Here is a 26392-nt window from a genome sequence, read left to right as displayed (position 1 = left end):
GAATATGTTTACAATGACTTGGATCCGGGAATCCAGAGCTTTAAAAACTGTAATAAGTCCAGACTAGTTTGGAAAAGCTTGTCTTCGTTCAGACTGTATCACAATCCCCCATCCTTCACTGCTATGACATAATAGTGTTGCATTGAATTACTACTTTTTATAAAGCATGTTATTGTGAAGCATGTTTACTGACGTGCACCTTTTGTTTTTGTGTAGATCTCCTCACCATTACCTACTGTCGAAGCAGTGGCCCTGGAGGCCAGAATGTTAATAAAGGTATGGAAATGGAAGTCTTTGTTAAAATATTCACAAGCATGTTTAATGTACAGGGTGATCAGGAGCACTGTTGTGGGGAAGCATTCTCCACAGAGTTAACTAGACAGGCAACAACATCACAGGTTACAGAGAGTCAGCTACTGTTGTGTTATAGTACATTTTTCGCATTTTGTTCTAGTAAACACACAAGCTGAAGTCCGGTTCCACATACAAACAGCTGATTGGATTCCTGAAGATGTGCGACAAAAGATTATTTCTCAGGTAACATCAATACTAAGATTACATATTCACTGGAGCTGACTGCTAATAACATTGAAGAAATGTGAAAGTTAACTAACAGCTGGTGTGTAAAGGGTAAATATTTTAACTTCTAACTGAAATGAAAGCTTAACAAAAAACACCTCTATGAATCTGTGCTATACGATGAAAACATGAATAAAATCAGACATTGGTCTAATTAGTTTGTTATAAGGCTATGATTTTGATGCAGTACTTTTTAGTTCGTTTTACTGGCAAGGTGCAGCAAAAAAACAAGAATTCACGGAAAGTTGTCCAAATGTAGGTTTAGCTACATCAACATACACAAGAGCTTTTAAATAGTACACCAGAACCAATAATATAAAGACTTGCTTTTGACTGCTGGCAAGTTTAAATGTTACTTTAGAGTACAAAACTTTACCGTCCAGACTTCAGACTCCGACATCATTTCTGGTCAGAGTCGAGGGTCTCAGTGCGACAAATGTTTGAAATTCTCCCTTTCGGGTTCCCTGTTGGTTGAGAGGACGGATGTACCAACGATGTCGCTTTTAAAACCTCTTGATAAGAGGTACAAACTCAGCACATTTACTTTAAATGTAAATGTATCCAATTTTGCGAATGCAATCTGTATTTAAAGTGTGAACAACAGCTGTGACCACTTTGCGCAGTCAAAAGTGCTGCGACACGACGCGTCCCGTACTGCAAATAGTGAAGCTGCACAGCTTGTAGTTGATTCACCTGCGACAGAAGGAATCTACGTAAGGAATTGATCATTTGACATATACTGGACTATACATTAGGTACATTTCTAACGAGATCACACTGATGTAGAACATATTTCTATATTTAAGTTAAATTATTTTCCTTACCACACCAAAGGAAAAGAGCCTATATCACTTTTTAAAACGCAGAAACATGTACACTGACTTACATTGTATTATTTGATCTGAAATACAAGTTACACAATTAATAAATAAAATCTAAAATAAAGAAACGACCACGAAGGGACTCGAACCCTCAATCTTCTGATTCGAAGTCAGACGCCTTATCCATTAGGCCACGCGGTCTTTCACCGAAAGAGAGCGTTTACGTAAATACTTTCATCTATAATTAGCGTAGTTTGTACTACAGTATCAACGAAAATTTTTTTCATAACAAAGCAAACAAGTACAGAACTACCACAGTCCCAAAGAGGTACGGTATTAAAAAAGCAGCCAGTAGCCCCGCCCATACCCTAAAGCTATGTGCTTACCCAATTGGCGCTGCCTCTTGTCTGTTATTTTCCTATTGGGGAGTGATGCCCCGCCCCTCGTACTCAGGGCACAAAAGGAATTGACTGACGCTTCTGTGAAGTAATGGTTTTATAAACAATACATACCGGTATGTGATTGTTAATATAAAATATATATAAAAGCGGCTGAAATACAAACTGACCAAAAAAATCTAGCAGAGGATGGTTTCGATCCATCGACCTCTGGGTTATGGGCCCAGCACGCTTCCGCTGCGCCACTCTGCTTTTGCTCAGTTGTCAAATGTTTAATAAGATACTGTTAAATTAATTAATATAATGGACTACTATTTAATCATAGCGGTTAACGTTACTCTAGGGTGGTAAGGTTAAATTGCCTTTACCAGACACCGTGTTTAAATGGTTACTGACGCTAACCATGTTGAAATATATGTTTATTTATTTTGATGAATAATAGCTGAAAAGAGGGGAAACGTCTGGAAAGTTTATTATAAAACAGTCGTGAGAAAAAAAAAAACATACACGTTACACCCCAGATGGGACTCGAACCCACAATCCCTGGCTTAGGAGGCCAGTGCCTTATCCATTAGGCCACTGGGGCTCCTAAAGAAAATGCCGTTCTTGCTCATATTTGTGTGCCAGACTATCGCTAAATACAGAATGGAAGGGAACCCAAAAAAAAAAATATTAACGCTTTACCTTTTTACCTGTACTGTACTCTGCAAGCTTTTTATGGTCACCTCGGATTTTTCAGTACAGGTTGCAAAAGCAGACAAAAGCAAATAAAAGTATTTCTGAGGGTTTTATACTTTAGATTTTATGGCTAAAAGGTGCCATCCCACAACTTTGCAGTGAATTTCTCAGCATTTATTATGATAGAAACGTCAGTTCGACTAAACACTTTTTAATAACTTAAGAATAATAATGCACTGAAACGAAGGTCCCACCGAGATTTGAACTCGGATCGCTGGATTCAGAGTCCAGAGTGCTAACCATTACACCATGGAACCCACATTTACGCCTTGGCCACGTAACTGTAATAAATACATCATTTTTTTTTTTTTTTTTTTTTTTTTTTGTAAGCGTTTCTACTGCGATTGTTTTAATTAGCACTAATCTTGGACTACCTTACCCAGGGTAACATTACGCAGTCCAAGATTGGTTTTAATCGGGCTGTGAAAGCAGCCGAATATGTTTACAATGACTTGGATCCGGGAATCCAGAGCTTTAAAAACTGTAATAAGTCCAGACTAGTTTGGAAAAGCTTGTCTTCGTTCAGACTGTATCACAATCCCCCATCCTTCACTGCTATGACATAATAGTGTTGCATTGAATTACTACTTTTTATAAAGCATGTTATTGTGAAGCATGTTTACTGACGTGCACCTTTTGTTTTTGTGTAGATCTCCTCACCATTACCTACTGTCGAAGCAGTGGCCCTGGAGCCAGAATGTTAATAAAGGTATGGAAATGGAAGTCTTTGTTAAAATATTCACAAGCATGTTTAATGTACAGGGTGATCAGGAGCACTGTTGTGGGGAAGCATTCTCCACAGAGTTAACTAGACAGGCAACAACATCACAGGTTACAGAGAGTCAGCTACTGTTGTGTTATAGTACATTTTTCGCATTTTGTTCTAGTAAACACACAAGCTGAAGTCCGGTTCCACATACAAACAGCTGATTGGATTCCTGAAGATGTGCGACAAAAGATTATTTCTCAGGTAACATCAATACTAAGATTACATATTCACTGGAGCTGACTGCTAATAACATTGAAGAAATGTGAAAGTTAACTAACAGCTGGTGTGTAAAGGGTAAATATTTTAACTTCTAACTGAAATGAAAGCTTAACAAAAAACACCTCTATGAATCTGTGCTATACGATGAAAACATGAATAAAATCAGACATTGGTCTAATTAGTTTGTTATAAGGCTATGATTTTGATGCAGTACTTTTTAGTTCGTTTTACTGGCAAGGTGCGGCAAAAAAACAAGAATTCACGGAAAGTTGTCCAAATGTAGGTTTAGCTACATCAACATACACAAGAGCTTTTAAATATTACACCAGAACCAATAATATAAAGACTTGCTTTTGACTGCTGGCAAGTTTAAATGTTACTTTAGAGTACAAAACTTTACCGTCCAGACTTCAGACTCCGACATCATTTCTGGTCAGAGTCGAGGGTCTCAGTGCGACAAATGTTTGAAATTCTCCCTTTCGGGTTCCCTGTTGGTTGAGAGGACGGATGTACCAACGATGTCGCTTTTAAAACCTCTTGATAAGAGGTACAAACTCAGCACATTTACTTTAAATGTAAATGTATCCAATTTTGCGAATGCAATCTGTATTTAAAGTGTGAACAACAGCTGTGACCACTTTGCGCAGTCAAAAGTGCTGCGACACGACGCGTCCCGTACAGCAAATAGTGAAGCTGCACAGCTTGTAGTTGATTCATCTGCGATAGAAGGAATCTACGTAAGGAATTGATCATTTGACATATACTGGACTATACATTAGGTACATTTCTAACGAGATCACACTGATGTAGAACATATTTCTATATTTAAGTTAAATTATTTTCCTTACCACACCAAAGGAAAAGAGCCTATATCACTTTTTAAAACGCAGAAACATGTACACTGACTTACATTGTATTATTTGATCTGAAATACAAGTTACACAATTAATAAATAAAATCTAAAATAAAAAAAAAAACGACCACGAAGGGACTCGAACCCTCAATCTTCTGATTCGAAGTCAGACGCCTTATCCATTAGGCCACGCGGTCTTTCACCGAAAGAGATCGTTTACGTAAATACTTTCATCTATAATTAGCGTAGTTTGTACTACAGTATCAACGAAATATTTTTTCATAACAAAGCAAACAAGTACAGAACTACCACAGTCCCAAAGAGGTACGGTATTAAAAAAGCAGCCAGTAGCCCCGCCCATACCCTAAAGCTATGTGCTTACCCAATTGGCGCTGCCTCTTGTCTGTTATTTTCCTATTGCTGAGTGATGCCCCGCCCCTCGTACTCAGGGCACAAAAGGAATTGACTGACGCTTCTGTGAAGTAATGGTTTTATAAACAATACATACCGGTATGTGATTGTTAATATGAAATATATATAAAAGCGGCTGAAATACAAACTGACAAAAAAAATCTAGCAGAGGATGGTTTTGATCCATCGACCTCTGGGTTATGGGCCCAGCACGCTTCCGCTCACCTCGGATTTTTCAGTACAGGTTGCAAAAGCAGACAAAAGCAAATAAAAGTATTTCTGAGGGTTTTATACTTTATATTTTATGGCTAAAAGGTGCCATCCCACAACTTTGCAGTGAATTTCTCAGCATTTATTATGATAGAAACGTCAGTTCGACGAAACACGTTTTAATAACTTAAGAATAATAATGCACTGAAACGACGGTCCCACCGAGATTTGAACTCGGATTGCTGGATTCAGAGTCCAGAGTGCTAACCATTACACCATGGAACCCATATTTACGCCTTGGCCACGTAACTGTAATAAATACATCATTTTATTATTCGCTTTTTTTTTTTTTTTTTTTTTTGTGTAAGCGTTTCTACTGCGATTGTTTTAATTAGCACTAATCTTGGACTACCTTACCCAGGGTAACATTACGCAGTCCAAGATTGGTTTTAATCGGGCTGTGAAAGCAGCCGAATATGTTTACAATGACTTGGATCCGGGAATCCAGAGCTTTAAAAACTGTAATAAGTCCAGACTAGTTTGGAAAAGCTTGTCTTCGTTCAGACTGTATCACAATCCCCCATCCTTCACTGCTATGACATAATAGTGTTGCATTGAATTACTACTTTTTATAAAGCATGTTATTGTGAAGCATGTTTACTGACGTGCACCTTTTGTTTTTGTGTAGATCTCCTCACCATTACCTACTGTCGAAGCAGTGGCCCTGGAGGCCAGAATGTTAATAAAGGTATGGAAATGGAAGTCTTTGTTAAAATATTCACAAGCATGTTTAATGTACAGGGTGATCAGGAGCACTGTTGTGGGGAAGCATTCTCCACAGAGTTAACTAGACAGGCAACAACATCACAGGTTACAGAGAGTCAGCTACTGTTGTGTTATAGTACATTTTTCGCATTTTGTTCTAGTAAACACACAAGCTGAAGTCCGGTTCCACATACAAACAGCTGATTGGATTCCTGAAGATGTGCGACAAAAGATTATTTCTCAGGTAACATCAATACTAAGATTACATATTCACTGGAGCTGACTGCTAATAACATTGAAGAAATGTGAAAGTTAACTAACAGCTGGTGTGTAAAGGGTAAATATTTTAACTTCTAACTGAAATGAAAGCTTAACAAAAACACCTCTATGAATCTGTGCTATACGATGAAAACATGAATAAAATCAGACATTGGTCTAATTAGTTTGTTATAAGGCTATGATTTTGATGCAGTACTTTTTAGTTCGTTTTACTGGCAAGGTGCGGCAAAAAAACAAGAATTCACGGAAAGTTGTCCAAATGTAGGTTTAGCTACATCAACATACACAAGAGCTTTTAAATAGTACACCAGAACCAATAATATAAAGACTTGCTTTTGACTGCTGGCAAGTTTAAATGTTACTTTAGAGTACAAAACTTTACCGTCCAGACTTCAGACTCCGACATCATTTCTGGTCAGAGTCGAGGGTCTCAGTGCGACAAATGTTTGAAATTCTCCCTTTCGGGTTCCCTGTTGGTTGAGAGGACGGATGTACCAACGATGTCGCTTTTAAAACCTCTTGATAAGAGGTACAAACTCAGCACATTTACTTTAAATGTAAATGTATCCAATTTTGCGAATGCAATCTGTATTTAAAGTGTGAACAACAGCTGTGACCACTTTGCGCAGTCAAAAGTGCTGCGACACGACGCGTCCCGTACAGCAAATAGTGAAGCTGCACAGCTTGTAGTTGATTCACCTGCGATAGAAGGAATCTACGTAAGGAATTGATCATTTGACATATACTGGACTATACATTAGGTACATTTCAAACGAGATCACACTGATGTAGAACATATTTCTATATTTAAGTTGGAGCAGTGTGGAGTAGTGGTTAGGGCTCTGGACTCTTGACCGGAGGGTTGTGGGTTCAATCCCCAGTGGGGGACACTGCTGTTGTACCCTTGAGCAAGGTACTTTACCTAGATTGCTCCAGTAAAAACCCAACTGTATAAATGGGTAATTGTATGTAAAAATAGTGTGATATCTGTATAATGTGATATTTTGTAACAATTGTAAGTCGCCCTGGATAAGGGCGTCTGCTAAGAAATGAATAATAATAATAAATTATTTTCCTTACCACACCAAAGGAAAAGAGCCTATATCACTTTTTAAAACGCAGAAACATGTACACTGACTTACATTGTATTATTTGATCTGAAATACAAGTTACACAATTAATAAATGAAATCTAAAATAAAAAAAACCATCACGAAGGGACTCGAACCCTCAATCTTCTGATTCGAAGTCAAACGCCTTATCCATTAGGCCACGCGGTCTTTCACCAAAAGAGAGCGTTTAGTAAATACTTTCATCTATAATTAGCGTAGTTTGTACTACAGTATCAACGAAATATGTTTTCATAACAAAGCAAACAAGTACAGAACTACCACAGTCCCAAAGAGGTACGGTATTAAAAAAGCAGCCAGTAGCCCCGCCCATACCCTAAAGCTATGTGCTTACCCAATTGGCGCTGCCTCTTGTCTGTTATTTTCCTATTGCTGAGTGATGCCCCGCCCCTCGTACTCAGGGCACAAATGGAATTGACTGACGCTTCTGTGAAGTAATGGTTTTATAAACAATACATACCGGTATGTGATTGTTAATATGAAATATATATTAAAGCGGCTGAAATACAAACTGACAAAAAAAAGCTAGCAGAGGATGGTTTCGATCCATCGACCTCTGGGTTATGGGCCCAGCACGCTTCCGCTGCGCCACTCTGCTTTTGCTCAGTTGTCAAATGTTTAATAAGATACTGTTAAATTAATTAATATAATGGACTACTATTTAATCATTAGCGGTTAACGTTACTTTAGGGTGGTAAGGTTAAATTGCCTTTACCAGACACCGTGTTTAAATGGTTACTGACGCTAACCATGTTGAAATATATGTTTATTTATTTTGATGAATCATAGATGAAGAGAGGGGAAACGTCTGGAAAGTTTATTATAAAACAGTCGTGTGAAAAAAAAACATACACGTTACACCCCAGATGGGACTCGAACCCACAATCCCTGGCTTAGGAGGCCAGTGCCTTATCCATTAGGCCACTGGGGCTCCTAAAGAAAATGCCGTTCTTGCTAATATTTGTGTGCCAGACTATCGCTAAATACAGAATGGAAGAACCCAAAAAAAAAAAATTATTAACGCTTTACCTTTTTACCTGTACTGTACTCTGCAAGCTTTTTATGGTCACCTCGGATTTTTCAGTACAGGTTGCAAAAGCAGACAAAAGCAAATAAAAGTATTTCTGAGGGTTTTATACTTTAGATTTTATGGCTAAAAGGTGCCATCCCACAACTTTGCAGTGAATTTCTCAGCATTTATTATGATAGAAACGTCAGTTCGACGAAACACGTTTTAATAACTTAAGAATAATAATGCACTGAAACGAAGGTCCCACCGAGATTTGAACTCGGATCGCTGGATTCAGAGTCCAGAGTGCTAACCATTACACCATGGAACCCACATTTACGCCTTGGCCACGTAACTGTAATAAATACATCTTTTTTTTTTTTTTTTTTTTTGTAAGCGTTTCTACTGCGATTGTTTTAATTAGCACTAATCTTGGACTACCTTACCCAGGGTAACATTACGCAGTCCAAGATTGGTTTTAATCGGGCTGTGAAAGCAGCCGAATATGTTTACAATGACTTGGATCCGGGAATCCAGAGCTTTAAAAACTGTAATAAGTCCAGACTAGTTTGGAAAAGCTTGTCTTCGTTCAGACTGTATCACAATCCCCCATCCTTCACTGCTATGACATAATAGTGTTGCATTGAATTACTACTTTTTATAAAGCATGTTATTGTGAAGCATGTTTACTGACGTGCACCTTTTGTTTTTGTGTAGATCGCCTCACCATTACCTACTGTCGAAGCAGTGGCCCTGGAGGCCAGAATGTTAATAAAGGTATGGAAATGGAAGTCTTTGTTAAAATATTCACAAGCATGTTTAATGTACAGGGTGATCAGGAGCACTGTTGTGGGGAAGCATTCTCCACAGAGTTAACTAGACAGGCAACAACATCACAGGTTACAGAGAGTCAGCTACTGTTGTGTTATAGTACATTTTTCGCATTTTGTTCTAGTAAACACACAAGCTGATGTCCGGTTCCACATACAAACAGCTGATTGGATTCCTGAAGATGCGCGACAAAAGATTATTTCTCAGGTAACATCAATACTAAGATTACATATTCACTGGAGCTGACTGCTAATAACATTGAAGAAATGTGAAAGTTAACTAACAGCTGGTGTGTAAAGGGTAAATATTTTAACTTCTAACTGAAATGAAAGCTTAACAAAAAACACCTCTATGAATCTGTGCTATACGATGAAAACATGAATAAAATCAGACATTGGTCTAATTAGTTTGTTATAAGGCTATGATTTTGATGCAGTACTTTTTAGTTCGTTTTACTGGCAAGGTGCGGCAAAAAAACAAGAATTCACGGAAAGTTGTCCAAATGTAGGTTTAGCTACATCAACATACACAAGAGCTTTTAAATAGTACACCAGAACCAATAATATAAAGACTTGCTTTTGACTGCTGGCAAGTTTAAATGTTACTTTAGAGTACAAAACTTTACCGTCCAGACTTCAGACTCCGACATCATTTCTGGTCAGAGTCGAGGGTCTCAGTGCGACAAATGTTTGAAATTCTCCCTTTCGGGTTCCCTGTTGGTTGAGAGGACGGATGTACCAACGATGTCGCTTTTAAAACCTCTTGATAAGAGGTACAAACTCAGCACATTTACTTTAAATGTAAATGTATCCAATTTTGCGAATGCAATCTGTATTTAAAGTGTGAACAACAGCTGTGACCACTTTGCGCAGTCAAAAGTGCTGCGACACGACGCGTCCCGTACAGCAAATAGTGAAGCTGCACAGCTTGTAGTTGATTCACCTGCGATAGAAGGAATCTACGTAAGGAATTGATCATTTGACATATACTGGACTATACATTAGGTACATTTCAAACGAGATCACACTGATGTAGAACATATTTCTATATTTAAGTTGGAGCAGTGTGGAGCAGCAGTGTGGAGTAGTGGTTAGGGCTCTGGACTCTTGACCGGAGGGTTGTGGGTTCAATCCCCAGTGGGGGACACTGCTGTTGTACCCTTGAGCAAGGTACTTTACCTAGATTACTCCAGTAAAAACCCAACTGTATAAATGGGTAATTGTATGTAAAAATAGTGTGATATCTGTATAATGTGATATTTTGTAACAATTGTAAGTCGCCCTGGATAAGGGCGTCTGCTAAGAAATGAATAATAATAATAAATTATTTTCCTTACCACACCAAAGGAAAAGAGCCTATATCACTTTTTAAAACGCAGAAACATGTACACTGACTTACATTGTATTATTTGATCTGAAATACAAGTTACACAATTAATAAATGAAATCTAAAATAAAAAAAACGATCACGAAGGAACTCGAACCCTCAATCTTCTGATTCGAAGTCAAACGCCTTATCCATTAGGCCACGCGGTCTTTCACCAAAAGAGAGCGTTTAGTAAATACTTTCATCTATAATTAGCGTAGTTTGTACTACAGTATCAACGAAATATGTTTTCATAACAAAGCAAACAAGTACAGAACTACCACAGTCCCAAAGAGGTACGGTATTAAAAAAGCAGCCAGTAGCCCCGCCCATACCCTAAAGCTATGTGCTTACCCAATTGGCGCTGCCTCTTGTCTGTTATTTTCCTATTGCTGAGTGATGCCCCGCCCCTCGTACTCAGGGCACAAATGGAATTGACTGACGCTTCTGTGAAGTAATGGTTTTATAAACAATACATACCGGTATGTGATTGTTAATATGAAATATATATTAAAGCGGCTGAAATACAAACTGACAAAAAAAAGCTAGCAGAGGATGGTTTCGATCCATCGACCTCTGGGTTATGGGCCCAGCACGCTTCCGCTGCGCCACTCTGCTTTTGCTCAGTTGTCAAATGTTTAATAAGATACTGTTAAATTAATTAATATAATGGACTACTATTTAATCATTAGCGGTTAACGTTACTTTAGGGTGGTAAGGTTAAATTGCCTTTACCAGACACCGTGTTTAAATGGTTACTGACGCTAACCATGTTGAAATATATGTTTATTTATTTTGATGAATAATAGCTGAAGAGAGGGGAAACGTCTGGAAAGTTTATTATAAAACAGTCGTGTGAAAAAAAAAACATACACGTTACACCCCAGATGGGACTCGAACCCACAATCCCTGGCTTAGGAGGCCAGTGCCTTATCCATTAGGCCACTAGGGCTCCTAAAGAAAATGCCGTTCTTGCTAATATTTGTGTGCCAGACTATCGCTAAATACAGAATGGAAGAACCCAAAAAAAAAAAATTATTAACGCTTTACCTTTTTACCTGTACTGTACTCTGCAAGCTTTTTATGGTCACCTCGGATTTTTCAGTACAGGTTGCAAAAGCAGACAAAAGCAAATAAAAGTATTTCTGAGGGTTTTATACTTTAGATTTTATGGCTAAAAGGTGCCATCCCACAACTTTGCAGTGAATTTCTCAGCATTTATTATGATAGAAACGTCAGTTCGACGAAACACGTTTTAATAACTTAAGAATAATAATGCACTGAAACGAAGGTCCCACCGAGATTTGAACTCGGATCGCTGGATTCAGAGTCCAGAGTGCTAACCATTACACCATGGAACCCACATTTACGTTTCTACTGCGATTGTTTTAATTAGCACTAATCTTGGACTACCTTACCCAGGGTAACATTACGCAGTCCAAGATTGGTTTTAATCGGGCTGTGAAAGCAGCCGAATATGTTTACAATGACTTGGATCCGGGAATCCAGAGCTTTAAAAACTGTAATAAGTCCAGACTAGTTTGGAAAAGCTTGTCTTCGTTCAGACTGTATCACAATCCCCCATCCTTCACTGCTATGACATAATAGTGTTGCATTGAATTACTACTTTTTATAAAGCATGTTATTGTGAAGCATGTTTACTGACGTGCACCTTTTGTTTTTGTGTAGATCGCCTCACCATTACCTACTGTCGAAGCAGTGGCCCTGGAGGCCAGAATGTTAATAAAGGTATGGAAATGGAAGTCTTTGTTAAAATATTCACAAGCATGTTTAATGTACAGGGTGATCAGGAGCACTGTTGTGGGGAAGCATTCTCCACAGAGTTAACTAGACAGGCAACAACATCACAGGTTACAGAGAGTCAGCTACTGTTGTGTTATAGTACATTTTTCGCATTTTGTTCTAGTAAACACACAAGCTGATGTCCGGTTCCACATACAAACAGCTGATTGGATTCCTGAAGATGCGCGACAAAAGATTATTTCTCAGGTAACATCAATACTAAGATTACATATTCACTGGAGCTGACTGCTAATAACATTGAAGAAATGTGAAAGTTAACTAACAGCTGGTGTGTAAAGGGTAAATATTTTAACTTCTAACTGAAATGAAAGCTTAACAAAAAACACCTCTATGAATCTGTGCTATACGATGAAAACATGAATAAAATCAGACATTGGTCTAATTAGTTTGTTATAAGGCTATGATTTTGATGCAGTACTTTTTAGTTCGTTTTACTGGCAAGGTGCGGCAAAAAAACAAGAATTCACGGAAAGTTGTCCAAATGTAGGTTTAGCTACATCAACATACACAAGAGCTTTTAAATAGTACACCAGAACCAATAATATAAAGACTTGCTTTTGACTGCTGGCAAGTTTAAATGTTACTTTAGAGTACAAAACTTTACCGTCCAGACTTCAGACTCCGACATCATTTCTGGTCAGAGTCGAGGGTCTCAGTGCGACAAATGTTTGAAATTCTCCCTTTCGGGTTCCCTGTTGGTTGAGAGGACGGATGTACCAACGATGTCGCTTTTAAAACCTCTTGATAAGAGGTACAAACTCAGCACATTTACTTTAAATGTAAATGTATCCAATTTTGCGAATGCAATCTGTATTTAAAGTGTGAACAACAGCTGTGACCACTTTGCGCAGTCAAAAGTGCTGCGACACGACGCGTCCCGTACAGCAAATAGTGAAGCTGCACAGCTTGTAGTTGATTCATCTGCGATAGAAGGAATCTACGTAAGGAATTGATCATTTGACATATACTGGACTATACATTAGGTACATTTCTAACGAGATCACACTGATGTAGAACATATTTCTATATTTAAGTTAAATTATTTTCCTTACCACACCAAAGGAAAAGAGCCTATATCACTTTTTAAAACGCAGAAACATGTACACTGACTTACATTGTATTATTTGATCTGAAATACAAGTTACACAATTAATAAATAAAATCTAAAATAAAAAAAAAAACGACCACGAAGGGACTCGAACCCTCAATCTTCTGATTCGAAGTCAGACGCCTTATCCATTAGGCCACGCGGTCTTTCACCGAAAGAGAGCGTTTACGTAAATACTTTCATCTATAATTAGCGTAGTTTGTACTACAGTATCAACGAAATATTTTTTCATAACAAAGCAAACAAGTACAGAACTACCACAGTCCCAAAGAGGTACGGTATTAAAAAAGCAGCCAGTAGCCCCGCCCATACCCTAAAGCTATGTGCTTACCCAATTGGCGCTGCCTCTTGTCTGTTATTTTCCTATTGCTGAGTGATGCCCCGCCCCTCGTACTCAGGGCACAAAAGGAATTGACTGACGCTTCTGTGAAGTAATGGTTTTATAAACAATACATACCGGTATGTGATTGTTAATATGAAATATATATAAAAGCGGCTGAAATACAAACTGACAAAAAAAATCTAGCAGAGGATGGTTTCGATCCATCGACCTCTGGGTTATGGGCCCAGCACGCTTCCGCTGCGCCACTCTGCTTTTGATCAGTTGTCAAATGTTTAATAAGATACTGTTAAATTAATTAATATAATGGACTACTATTTAATCATAGCGGTTAACGTTACTCTAGGGTGGTAAGGTTAAATTGCCTTTACCAGACACCGTGTTTAAATGGTTACTGACGCTAACCATGTTGAAATATATGTTTATTTATTTTGATGAATAATAGCTGAAGAGAGGGGAAACGTCTGGAAAGTTTATTATAAAACAGTCGTGAGAAAAAAAAAACATACACGTTACACCCCAGATGGGACTCGAACCCACAATCCCTGGCTTAGGAGGCCAGGCCACTGGGGCTCCTAAAGAAAATGCCGTTCTTGCTCATATTTGTGTGCCAGACTATCGCTAAATACAGAATGGAAGGGAACCCCCCAAAAAAATTATTAACGCTTTACCTTTTTACCTGTACTGTACTCTGCAAGCTTTTTATGGTCACCTCGGATTTTTCAGTACAGGTTGCAAAAGCAGACAAAAGCAAATAAAAGTATTTCTGAGGGTTTTATACTTTAGATTTTATGGCTAAAAGGTGCCATCCCACAACTTTGCAGTGAATTTCTCAGCATTTATTATGATAGAAACGTCAGTTCGACGAAACACGTTTTAATAACTTAAGAATAATAATGCACTGAAACGACGGTCCCACCGAGATTTGAACTCGGATTGCTGGATTCAGAGTCCAGAGTGCTAACCATTACACCATGGAACCCATATTTACGCCTTGGCCACGTAACTGTAATAAATACATCATTTTATTATTCGCTTTTTTTTTTTTTTTTTTTTTTTGTGTAAGCGTTTCTACTGCGATTGTTTTAATTATCACTAATCTTGGACTACCTTACCCAGGGTAACATTACGCAGTCCAAGATTGGTTTTAATCGGGCTGTGAAAGCAGCCGAATATGTTTACAATGACTTGGATCCGGGAATCCAGAGCTTTAAAAACTGTAATAAGTCCAGACTAGTTTGGAAAAGCTTGTCTTCGTTCAGACTGTATCACAATCCCCCATCCTTCACTGCTATGACATAATAGTGTTGCATTGAATTACTACTTTTTATAAAGCATGTTATTGTGAAGCATGTTTACTGACGTGCACCTTTTGTTTTTGTGTAGATCTCCTCACCATTACCTACTGTCGAAGCAGTGGCCCTGGAGCCAGAATGTTAATAAAGGTATGGAAATGGAAGTCTTTGTTAAAATATTCACAAGCATGTTTAATGTACAGGGTGATCAGGAGCACTGTTGTGGGGAAGCATTCTCCACAGAGTTAACTAGACAGGCACAGGTTATAGAGAGTCAGCTACTGTTGTGTTATAGTACATTTTTCACATTTTGTTCTAGTAAACACACAAGCTGAAGTCCGGTTCCACATACAAACAGCTGATTGGATTCCTGAAGATGTGCGACAAAAGATTATTTCTCAGGTAACATCAATACTAAGATTACATATTCACTGGAGCTGACTGCTAATAACATTGAAGAAATGTGAAAGTTAACTAACAGCTGGTGTGTAAAGGGTAAATATTTTAACTTCTAACTGAAATGAAAGCTTAACAAAAAACACCTCAATGAATCTGTGCTATACGATGAAAACATGAATAAAATCAGACATTGGTCTAATTAGTTTGTTATAAGGCTATGATTTTGATGCAGTACTTTTTAGTTCGTTTTACTGGCAAGGTGCAGCAAAAAAACAAGAATTCACGGAAAGTTGTCCAAATGTAGGTTTAGCTACATCAACATACACAAGAGCTTTTAAATAGTACACCAGAACCAATAATATAAAGACTTGCTTTTGACTGCTGGCAAGTTTAAATGTTACTTTAGAGTACAAAACTTTACCGTCCAGACTTCAGACTCCGACATCATTTCTGGTCAGAGTCGAGGGTCTCAGTGCGACAAATGTTTGAAATTCTCCCTTTCGGGTTCCCTGTTGGTTGAGAGGACGGATGTACCAACGATGTCGCTTTTAAAACCTCTTGATAAGAGGTACAAACTCAGCACATTTACTTTAAATGTAAATGTATCCAATTTTGCGAATGCAATCTGTATTTAAAGTGTGAACAACAGCTGTGACCACTTTGCGCAGTCAAAAGTGCTGCGACACGACGCGTCCCGTACAGCAAATAGTGAAGCTGCACAGCTTGTAGTTGATTCACCTGCGATAGAAGGAATCTACGTAAGGAATTGATCATTTGACATATACTGGACTATACATTAGGTACATTTCTAACGAGATCACACTGATGTAGAACATATTTCTATATTTAAGTTAAATTATTTTCCTTACCACACCAAAGGAAAAGAGCCTATATCACTTTTTAAAACGCAGAAACATGTACACTGACTTACATTGTATTATTTGATCTGAAATACAAGTTACACAATTAATAAATAAAATCTAAAATAAAAAAAAAAACGACCACGAAGGGACTCGAACCCTCAATCTTCTGATTCGAAGTCAGACGCCTTATCCATTAGGCCACGCGGTCTTTCACCGAAAGAGAGCGTTTACGTAAATACTTTCATCTATAATTAGCGTAGTTTGTACTACAGTATCAACGAAATATTTTTTCATAACAAAGCAAACAAGTACAGAACTACCACAGTCCCAAAGAGGTACGGTATTAAAAAAGCAGCCAGTAGCCCCGCCCATACCCTAAAGCTATGTGCTTACCCAATTGGCGCTGCCTCTTGTCTGTTATTTTCCTATTGCTGAGTGATGCCCCGCCCCTCGTACTCAGGGCACAAAAGGAATTGACTGACGCTTCTGTGAAGTAATGGTTTTATAAACAATACATACCGGTATGTGATTGTTAATATGAAATATATATAAAAGCGGCTGAAATACAAACTGACAAAAAAAATCTAGCAGAGGATGGTTTCGATCCATCGACCTCTGGGTTATGGGCCCAGCACGCTTCCGCTGCGCCACTCTGCTTTTGATCAGTTGTCAAATGTTTAATAAGATACTGTTAAATTAATTAATATAATGGACTACTATTTAATCATAGCGGTTAACGTTACTCTAGGGTGGTAAGGTTAAATTGCCTTTACCAGACACCGTGTTTAAATGGTTACTGACGCTAACCATGTTGAAATATATGTTTATTTATTTTGATGAATAATAGCTGAAGAGAGGGGAAACGTCTGGAAAGTTTATTATAAAACAGTCGTGAGAAAAAAAAAACATACACGTTACACCCCAGATGGGACTCGAACCCACAATCCCTGGCTTAGGAGGCCAGGCCACTGGGGCTCCTAAAGAAAATGCCGTTCTTGCTCATATTTGTGTGCCAGACTATCGCTAAATACAGAATGGAAGGGAACCCCCCAAAAAAATTATTAACGCTTTACCTTTTTACCTGTACTGTACTCTGCAAGCTTTTTATGGTCACCGGATTTTTCAGTACAGGTTGCAAAAGCAGACAAAAGCAAATAAAAGTATTTCTGAGGGTTTTATACTTTAGATTTTATGGCTAAAAGGTGCCATCCCACAACTTTGCAGTGAATTTCTCAGCATTTATTATGATAGAAACGTCAGTTCGACGAAACACGTTTTAATAACTTAAGAATAATAATGCACTGAAACGACGGTCCCACCGAGATTTGAACTCGGATTGCTGGATTCAGAGTCCAGAGTGCTAACCATTACACCATGGAACCCATATTTACGCCTTGGCCACGTAACTGTAATAAATACATCATTTTATTATTCGCTTTTTTTTTTTTTTTTTTTTTTTGTGTAAGCGTTTCTACTGCGATTGTTTTAATTATCATTAATCTTGGACTACCTTACCCAGGGTAACATTACGCAGTCCAAGATTGGTTTTAATCGGGCTGTGAAAGCAGCCGAATATGTTTACAATGACTTGGATCCGGGAATCCAGAGCTTTAAAAACTGTAATAAGTCCAGACTAGTTTGGAAAAGCTTGTCTTCGTTCAGACTGTATCACAATCCCCCATCCTTCACTGCTATGACATAATAGTGTTGCATTGAATTACTACTTTTTATAAAGCATGTTATTGTGAAGCATGTTTACTGACGTGCACCTTTTGTTTTTGTGTAGATCTCCTCACCATTACCTACTGTCGAAGCAGTGGCCCTGGAGCCAGAATGTTAATAAAGGTATGGAAATGGAAGTCTTTGTTAAAATATTCACAAGCATGTTTAATGTACAGGGTGATCAGGAGCACTGTTGTGGGGAAGCATTCTCCACAGAGTTAACTAGACAGGCACAGGTTATAGAGAGTCAGCTACTGTTGTGTTATAGTACATTTTTCACATTTTGTTCTAGTAAACACACAAGCTGAAGTCCGGTTCCACATACAAACAGCTGATTGGATTCCTGAAGATGTGCGACAAAAGATTATTTCTCAGGTAACATCAATACTAAGATTACATATTCACTGGAGCTGACTGCTAATAACATTGAAGAAATGTGAAAGTTAACTAACAGCTGGTGTGTAAAGGGTAAATATTTTAACTTCTAACTGAAATGAAAGCTTAACAAAAAACACCTCAATGAATCTGTGCTATACGATGAAAACATGAATAAAATCAGACATTGGTCTAATTAGTTTGTTATAAGGCTATGATTTTGATGCAGTACTTTTTAGTTCGTTTTACTGGCAAGGTGCAGCAAAAAAACAAGAATTCACGGAAAGTTGTCCAAATGTAGGTTTAGCTACATCAACATACACAAGAGCTTTTAAATAGTACACCAGAACCAATAATATAAAGACTTGCTTTTGACTGCTGGCAAGTTTAAATGTTACTTTAGAGTACAAAACTTTACCGTCCAGACTTCAGACTCCGACATCATTTCTGGTCAGAGTCGAGGGTCTCAGTGCGACAAATGTTTGAAATTCTCCCTTTCGGGTTCCCTGTTGGTTGAGAGGACGGATGTACCAACGATGTCGCTTTTAAAACCTCTTGATAAGAGGTACAAACTCAGCACATTTACTTTAAATGTAAATGTATCCAATTTTGCGAATGCAATCTGTATTTAAAGTGTGAACAACAGCTGTGACCACTTTGCGCAGTCAAAAGTGCTGCGACACGACGCGTCCCGTACAGCAAATAGTGAAGCTGCACAGCTTGTAGTTGATTCACCTGCGATAGAAGGAATCTACGTAAGGAATTGATCATTTGACATATACTGGACTATACATTAGGTACATTTCTAACGAGATCACACTGATGTAGAACATATTTCTATATTTAAGTTAAATTATTTTCCTTACCACACTAAAGGAAAAGAGCCTATATCACTTTTTAAAACGCAGAAACATGTACACTGACTTACATTGTATTATTTGATCTGAAATACAAGTTACACAATTAATGAATAAAATAAAAAATAAATAAAACGACCACGAAGGGACTCGAACCCTCAATCTTCTGATTCGAAGTCAGACGCCTTATCCATTAGGCCACGCGGTCTTTCACCGAAAGAGAGCGTTTACGTAAATACTTTCATCTATAATTAGCGTAGTTTGTACTACAGTATCAACGAAATATTTTTTCATAACAAAGCAAACAAGTACAGAACTACCACAGTCCCAAAGAGGTACGGAATTAAAAAAGCAGCCAGTAGCCCCGCCCATACCCTAAAGCTATGTGCTTACCCAATTGGCGCTGCCTCTTGTCTGTTATTTTCCTATTGCTGAGTGATGCCCCGCCCCTCGTACTCAGGGCACAAATGGAATTGACTGACGCTTCTGTGAAGTAATGGTTTTATAAACAATACATACCGGTATGTGATTGTTAATATGAAATATATATAAAAGCGGCTGAAATACAAACTGACAAAAAAAATCTAGCAGAGGATGGTTTCGATCCATCGACCTCTGGGTTATGGGCCCAGCACGCTTCCGCTGCGCCACTCTGCTTTTGCTCATTTGTCAAATGTTTAATAAGATACTGTTAAATTAATTAATATAATGGACTACTATTTAATCATAGCGGTTAACGTTACTTTAGGGTGGTAAGGTTAAATTGCCTTTACCAGACACCGTGTTTAAATGGTTACTGACGCTAACCATGTTGAAATATATGTTTATTTATTTTGATGAATAATAGCTGAAGAGAGGGGAAACGTCTGGAAAGTTTTTTATAAAACAGTCGTGAGAAAAAAAAAACATACACGTTACACCCCAGATGGGACTCGAACCCACAATCCCTGGCTTAGGAGGCCAGTGCCTTATCCATTAGGCCACTGGGGCTCCTAAAGAAAATGCCGTTCTTGCTCATATTTGTGTGCCTGACTATCGATAAATACAGAATGGAAGGTAAACCAAAAAAAAATTATTAACGCTTTACCTTTTTACCTGTACTGTACTCTGCAAGTTTTTACGGTCACCTTGGATTTTTCAGTACAGGTTGCAAAAGCAGACAAAAGCAAATAAAAGTATTTCTGAGGGTTTTATACTTTAGATTTTATGGCTAAAAGGTGCCATCCCACAACTTTGCAGTGAATTTCTCAGCATTTATTATGATAGAAACGTCAGTTCGACGAAACACTTTTTAATAACTTAAGAATAATAATGCACTAAAACGAAGGTCCCACCGAGATTTGAACTCGGATCGCTGGATTCAGAGTCCAGAGAGCTAACCATTACACCATGGAACCCATATTTACGCCTTGCCCACGTAACTGTAATAAATACATCATTTTATTATTATTCTCTTTTTGTGTGTGTGTGTGTGTGTGTGTGTAAGCGTTTCTACTGCGATTGTTTTAATTAGCACTAATCTTGGACTACCTTTCCCAGGGTAACATTACACAGTCCAAGATTGGTTTTAATCGGGCTGTGAAAGCAACCGAATATGTTTACAATGACTTGGATCCGGGAATCCAGAGCTTTAAAAACTGTAATAAGTCCAGACTAGTTTGGAAAAGCTTGTCTTCGTTCAGACTGTATCACAATCCCCCATCCTTCACTGCTATGACATAATAGTGTTGCATTGAATTACTACTTTTTATAAAGCATGTTATTGTGAAGCATGTTTACTGACGTGCACCTTTTGTTTTTGTGTAGATCGCCTCACCATTACCTACTGTCGAAGCAGTGGCCCTGGGGGCCAGAATGTTAATAAAGGTATGGAAATGGAAGTCTTTGTTAAAATATTCACAAGCATGTTTAATGTACACGGTGATCAGGAGCACTGTTGTGGGGAAGCATTCTCCACAGAGTTAACTAGACAGGCAACAACATCACAGGTTATAGAGAGTCAGCTACTGTTGTGTTCTAGTACATTTTTCACATTTTGTTCTAGTAAACACACAAGCTGAAGTCCGGTTCCACATACAAACAGCTGATTGGATTCCTGAAGATGTGCGACAAAAGATTATTTCTCAGGTAACATCAATACTAAGATTACATATTCACTGGAGCTGACTGCTAATAACATTGAAGAAATGTGAAAGTTAACTAACAGCTGGCGTGTAAAGGGTAAATATTGTAACTTGTAACTGAAATGAAAGCTTAACAAGAAACACCTCTATGAATCTGTGCTATACGATGAAAACATGAATAAAATCAGACATTGGTCTAATTAGTTTGTTATAAGGCTATGATTTTGATGCAGTACTTTTTAGTTCATTTTACTGGCAAGGTGCGGCAAAAAAACAAGAATTCACGGAAAGTTGTCCAAATGTAGGTTTAGCTACATCAACATACACAAGAGCATTTAAATAGTACACCAGAACCAATAATATAAAGACTTGCTTTTGACTGCTGGCAAGTTTAAATGTTACTTTAGAGTGAACCAGGATTTCGAGTTTTCCACGATTCGGAAATAGAATGTTGTAAAAAGAGCCTCTAAGTTGGAAAACTTCTGTTCTCCGATGCATTGTTGTTCTTTCTTTACAGAAAACAGCTCTCACAATTGTTTTTCTTTTAGCTGTCACCCATTTACATACTTGCTCGCTCAGTTATCTCATTCGCTGACCTACACAGATTAGTATTTTCAGTACATTTTTTAACGGAAATAAAGGAAGCGCCTCATCAAATGTGTTTCACATCTATTTTCAGGCGTCCAAGACTACATTCAAATTCACGATTTTCAGGATTTCCATGACCTCTGTGACAAAATCGTAGCCTTAGTTTTACTTACAAAAAAATACCACGAATTGCATACATCAGGGGATAGCAGCGTGACATAGTACACAGCTGCGTGACACTGGGACATTTACAAAATTGAGGAGGTGTGTATACTTTTTTTTTGTAAGTAAATAAATATCAGGGACTTTAATATGTTCTACTGTTTTGAGCACTACATGTAATAGGTCAGGCCTCAGAACTGGCTGTTAAAACCCTGTTAGTTATGTTTTTATTGATTTATTTTGCATCTCAGCATACAAACCGAATAAACAGAAGTGGGGAGCTGATCGTCACCTCGGAAGTGAGCCGGTACCAGATGCGCAATCTGTCTGACTGTTTGCAGAAGATCCGAGACATGATCGCTGCTGCCAGCGTGAAACACAGGCAGCCTTCCCAAGAAGACGTGGCTCTCCGACGCTACAGGTAATCTTCCTGTGACACCAGGATCTGATCAGGGCTGCCAAGAGCTCATTTAAAACTGGGAGCATTACCTTGTACCACGACACAGCAATGCACTAGCCCTCAATTATACTATTTCAGATGCTGATCCTTCCCGTAGCAAACAATCTAACCGCACTCTGCTCTAAGAGGGTTGTGATATTGGCGTCACTTCTTGGATTTTGGATGATAACAGATATTAGCTTCATGCTCATTTTCCCATATCCAGTTGTCTTCATGTTTACAAACTATTTGATCAGAGATGCCGTAACCTTACAATTTGCCTCCAGAGCAAATTAACATTGTTTCTCTTTTCAGGATAGACAAAATGAACCGAGAACGCCTGCAGCAAAAGAAAATGCACACTGCAGTGAAGCGAAGCCGACGCGAGGAGTTTGATTGAAGGTGATGCCAGGATATGAAGGCTGGCTGCATTGAAGCAATCTGTAAAGAATAAATGAATGACTTGTACAAAGTGTTGTTTGTTCCTCGTTTATTTTAATTTGTCGGCTGGTTTTGCTGGGTTGGGTAATTGGAAGTTATGAATAGTTTTCTAAATAGTTACTCGGATGTACCACATGTGTAAGAGTTGATCAGTTGAAAGAGGCATGATCAGTATGACTCTAAAATACTGGCTGGCACAGTGGACTGTAAATTAACATCTTAAAATACATCTGCACATTGCTGTGTGTTTACAATGGTTGTGGTGTTGGAAAGTTAGGTTACTTGTTTGCTGAGCAGTGTCAAAGTAGCCTCCTGACATGGTAATGGTAAACTGAGTGCGTGTTTCACATTTTTTTAATGCGTACAAAAGGCAGATAAGCAGCTTCTCTGGACCGCTGGTTTTCGTTCTCAAAGGGATTTATTTTAGCAAAGGGAAATTGGAAGTGTACATTAAAGCTCAACCACGCCTTCACCAATACCTAAGATTACCATATAACTCCATGTGAAACTCAAAATGGAGAGAGGTAACCAGTGGTGTACCACAGGGATCAGTATTAAGTCCTCTGCTATTCCTGATCTACATTAATGATTTAGATTCTGGTATAGTAAGCAAACAAAAAGTTAAATTTGCAGACGACACAAAAATAGGAGGAGTGGCAAACACTGTTGAAGCAGCAAAGGTCATTCAAAATGATCTAGACAGCATTCAGAATTGGGCAGACACATGGCAAATGAAATTTAATAGAGAAAAGTGTAAAGTATTGCATGCGGGCAATAAAAATGTGCATTATAAATATCATATGGGAGATAGTGAAATTGAAGAAGGGAACTATGAAAAAGACCTAGGAGTTTATGTTGACTCAGAAATGTCTTCATCTAGACAATGTGGGGAAGCTATAAAAAAGGCTAACAAGATGCTCGGATATATTGTGAGAAGTGTTGAATTTAAATCAAGGGAAGTAATGTTAAAACTCTGCAATGCATTAGTAAGACCTCACCTAGAATATTGTGTTCAGTTCTGGTCACCTCGTTACAAAAATGATATTGCTGCTCTAGAAAGAGTGCAAAGAAGAGCAACCAAAATTATCCCGGGTTTAAAAGGCATGTCGTATGCAGACAGGCTAAAAGAATTGAATCTATACAGTCTTGAACAAAGAAGACTACGCGGCGATCTGATTCAAACATTCAAAATCCTAAAAGGTATAGACAATGTCAACCCAGGGGACTTATTTGACCTGAAAAAAGAAACAAGGACCAGGGCTCACAAATGGAGATGAGATAAAGGGGCATTCAGAACAGAAAATAGGACGCGCATTTTTTACACAGAGAATTGTGAGGGTGTGGCACAAACTCCCCTGTAATGTTGTTGAAGCTGACACCCTGGGATGCTTCAAGAAGCTGCTTGATGAGATTCTGGGATCATTAAGCTACTAACAACCAAACGAGCAAGATGGGCTGAATGGCCTCCTCTCGTTTGTAAACTTTCTTATGTTCTTATGTTCTTATAGAAACGTCAGCTCGATGAAACACTTTTTAATATCTTAAGAATAATAATGCTAAAATGATTGTCCTACGGGGATTTGAACTCAGATCACAGGATTGAAAGTCATGAGTGATAACCATTACACCATGGAAACCATATTTATGTGTCGGCCACTTAACTGTAATAAATACATCATTTTATTATTATTCTATTTTTTGTAAGCGTTTCTACTGCTGCTGTTTTAATTTGATACGTTTAGGTTATATTTTAGACAATTTGGTGGATTCTTGATCTCCTTAGTTCGATCTAGGCAGCGGTGAAGAACTTCAGATATTTTCCACAAGGGGGCGATACACCATGGCAGCGGCTAACCACAGTAGTATTGGTGTGAACCAAGCAGAAACTTAATATTTTTAAAAGCGTGAATATGAATTTACAGAAAAGAACTTTTCCAAAATATATAAATGAAAAAAGATAAATTGGTTGGCCAAGAAATAAACTATGGTATGCATTCTCTAGATTGTGGAACATTCATAGAAATAAACTTCCTGCTGATTTCCAAATTTCCTGAAGGAATCAGAGCCAGACAGAAGCACCTGCCATCAACCAAGTGCCTGAATCAGCTCCCTGCACACTGTATTACATTCCTCCATTTCCCAGCCTGGGTCAGCTCTCTGCACACTGTACTGCATTCCTCCATATCCCTGCCTGAGTCAACTCTGTGCACACTGTACTGCATTCCTCCATATCCCTGCCTGAATCAGTTCTCTGCACACTGTACTGCATTCCTCCATATCCCTGCCTGAATCAGCTCACTGCACACTGTACTGCATTTCTCCATATGCCTGCCTGAGTCAGCACTGCACACTGTACTGCATTCCTCAATATCCCTGCCTGAATCAGCTCTGCACACTGTATTGCATTCCTCCATATCCCTACCTGAATCAGCTCTTCACATTTTACTGCATTCCTCCATATCCCTCCCCGAATCAGCTCTTCACATTTTACTGCATTCCTCCATATCCCTGAATGAATCATCTCTGCACACTGTACTGCATTCCTTCATATCCCTGCCTGAATCAGATCTTTGCACACTGTACTGCATTCCTCCATATCCCTGTCTGAATCCGCTCTCTGCACACTGTACTGCATTCCTCCATATCCCTGTCTGAATCAGATCTCTGCACACGGTACTGCATTCCTCCATATCCCTGTATGAATCAGCTCTCTGCACACTGTACTGGATTCCTCCATATCCCTGCTTGAATCAGCTCTCTGCACACTGTACTGCATTTCTCCATATCCCTGCCTGAATCCGCTCTCTGCTCACTGTACTGCCTTCCTCCATATCCCTGCATGAATCAGCTCTCTGTACACGGTAATGCATTCCTTCATATCCCTGCCTGAATCAGCTCTCTGCACACTGTACTGCATTCCTCCATATCCCTGCCTGAATCCGCTCTCTACTCACTGTACTGCCTTCCTCCATATCCCTGCATGAATCAGCTCTCTGTACACGGTAATGCATTCCTTCATATCCCTGTCTGAATCAGCTCTCTGCACACGGTACTGCATTCCTCCATATCCCTGTCTGAATCAGCTCTCTGCACACTGTACTGCATTCCACCATATTGCTTCCTAAAACAGCTCTGCACACTGTACTGCATTCCTCCATGTCCCCGCCTGAATCAGCTCCATTGTACTGCATTCCTCCATATCGCTGCCTGAATCAGCTCTGCACTGTACTGTATTCCTCTATTTTCCTGCCTGAATCAGCTCTGCACACAGTACTGCATTCCTCCATATCCCTGCCTGAATCAACTCTGCACACTGTACTGCATTCCTCCATGTCCCAGCCTGAATCAGCTCTCTGCACATTGTACTGCATTCCTCCATATCCCTGCCTGAATCAGATCTCTGCACATTGTACTGCATTTCTCCATATCGCTGCCTGAATCAGCTCTGCACACTGTACTGCATTCCTCCATATCCCTCCC

At 38.7% G+C, this 26392-nt stretch overlaps 1 protein-coding gene and 16 non-coding genes across 17 annotated transcripts; 1 reads left to right on the top strand and 16 right to left on the bottom strand.

The window, feature by feature from the left end:
• Positions 1–1528: 1528 nt before the first annotated feature.
• On the bottom strand, positions 1529–1601 carry trnar-ucg (transfer RNA arginine (anticodon UCG)). The gene has a single exon. It is a non-coding gene; the product is annotated as a tRNA-Arg (tRNA).
• A 710-nt stretch (positions 1602–2311) lies between these two features.
• trnar-ccu (transfer RNA arginine (anticodon CCU)) lies at positions 2312–2384 on the bottom strand. Its single transcript has one exon. It is a non-coding gene; the product is annotated as a tRNA-Arg (tRNA).
• Positions 2385–2721: 337 nt separating this feature from the next.
• On the bottom strand, positions 2722–2793 carry trnaq-cug (transfer RNA glutamine (anticodon CUG)). Its single transcript has one exon. It is a non-coding gene; the product is annotated as a tRNA-Gln (tRNA).
• Positions 2794–4501: 1708 nt separating this feature from the next.
• trnar-ucg (transfer RNA arginine (anticodon UCG)) lies at positions 4502–4574 on the bottom strand. Its single transcript has one exon. It is a non-coding gene; the product is annotated as a tRNA-Arg (tRNA).
• Positions 4575–5211: 637 nt separating this feature from the next.
• Positions 5212–5283, bottom strand: trnaq-cug (transfer RNA glutamine (anticodon CUG)). Its single transcript has one exon. It is a non-coding gene; the product is annotated as a tRNA-Gln (tRNA).
• A 2746-nt stretch (positions 5284–8029) lies between these two features.
• On the bottom strand, positions 8030–8102 carry trnar-ccu (transfer RNA arginine (anticodon CCU)). Its single transcript has one exon. It is a non-coding gene; the product is annotated as a tRNA-Arg (tRNA).
• A 337-nt stretch (positions 8103–8439) lies between these two features.
• trnaq-cug (transfer RNA glutamine (anticodon CUG)) lies at positions 8440–8511 on the bottom strand. Its single transcript has one exon. It is a non-coding gene; the product is annotated as a tRNA-Gln (tRNA).
• A 2744-nt stretch (positions 8512–11255) lies between these two features.
• trnar-ccu (transfer RNA arginine (anticodon CCU)) lies at positions 11256–11328 on the bottom strand. Its single transcript has one exon. It is a non-coding gene; the product is annotated as a tRNA-Arg (tRNA).
• A 337-nt stretch (positions 11329–11665) lies between these two features.
• On the bottom strand, positions 11666–11737 carry trnaq-cug (transfer RNA glutamine (anticodon CUG)). The gene has a single exon. It is a non-coding gene; the product is annotated as a tRNA-Gln (tRNA).
• A 1644-nt stretch (positions 11738–13381) lies between these two features.
• On the bottom strand, positions 13382–13454 carry trnar-ucg (transfer RNA arginine (anticodon UCG)). The gene has a single exon. It is a non-coding gene; the product is annotated as a tRNA-Arg (tRNA).
• Positions 13455–14558: 1104 nt separating this feature from the next.
• trnaq-cug (transfer RNA glutamine (anticodon CUG)) lies at positions 14559–14630 on the bottom strand. The gene has a single exon. It is a non-coding gene; the product is annotated as a tRNA-Gln (tRNA).
• Positions 14631–16340: 1710 nt separating this feature from the next.
• On the bottom strand, positions 16341–16413 carry trnar-ucg (transfer RNA arginine (anticodon UCG)). The gene has a single exon. It is a non-coding gene; the product is annotated as a tRNA-Arg (tRNA).
• Positions 16414–17515: 1102 nt separating this feature from the next.
• trnaq-cug (transfer RNA glutamine (anticodon CUG)) lies at positions 17516–17587 on the bottom strand. Its single transcript has one exon. It is a non-coding gene; the product is annotated as a tRNA-Gln (tRNA).
• Positions 17588–19294: 1707 nt separating this feature from the next.
• trnar-ucg (transfer RNA arginine (anticodon UCG)) lies at positions 19295–19367 on the bottom strand. Its single transcript has one exon. It is a non-coding gene; the product is annotated as a tRNA-Arg (tRNA).
• Positions 19368–20076: 709 nt separating this feature from the next.
• trnar-ccu (transfer RNA arginine (anticodon CCU)) lies at positions 20077–20149 on the bottom strand. Its single transcript has one exon. It is a non-coding gene; the product is annotated as a tRNA-Arg (tRNA).
• Positions 20150–20484: 335 nt separating this feature from the next.
• Positions 20485–20556, bottom strand: trnaq-cug (transfer RNA glutamine (anticodon CUG)). Its single transcript has one exon. It is a non-coding gene; the product is annotated as a tRNA-Gln (tRNA).
• Positions 20557–20973: 417 nt separating this feature from the next.
• On the top strand, positions 20974–22937 carry LOC131697887 (large ribosomal subunit protein mL62-like; the record flags this gene model as incomplete). The annotated part of the gene is made up of 4 exons (XM_058989630.1): positions 20974–21025; positions 21204–21286; positions 22284–22453; positions 22787–22937. Coding segments are annotated over 4 exons (390 nt in total), but the record flags the coding sequence as incomplete, so codon positions are not given.
• Between the last annotated feature and the right edge of the window lie 3455 nt (positions 22938–26392).

Source organism: Acipenser ruthenus, chromosome 17 (genome assembly GCF_902713425.1).
Source record: "Acipenser ruthenus chromosome 17, fAciRut3.2 maternal haplotype, whole genome shotgun sequence".
NCBI lineage: Eukaryota > Metazoa > Chordata > Actinopteri > Acipenseriformes > Acipenseridae > Acipenser > Acipenser ruthenus.
The sequence above is the reverse complement of the archived record's forward strand: the minus strand, read 5'-3'. Positions and strand labels throughout refer to the sequence as shown.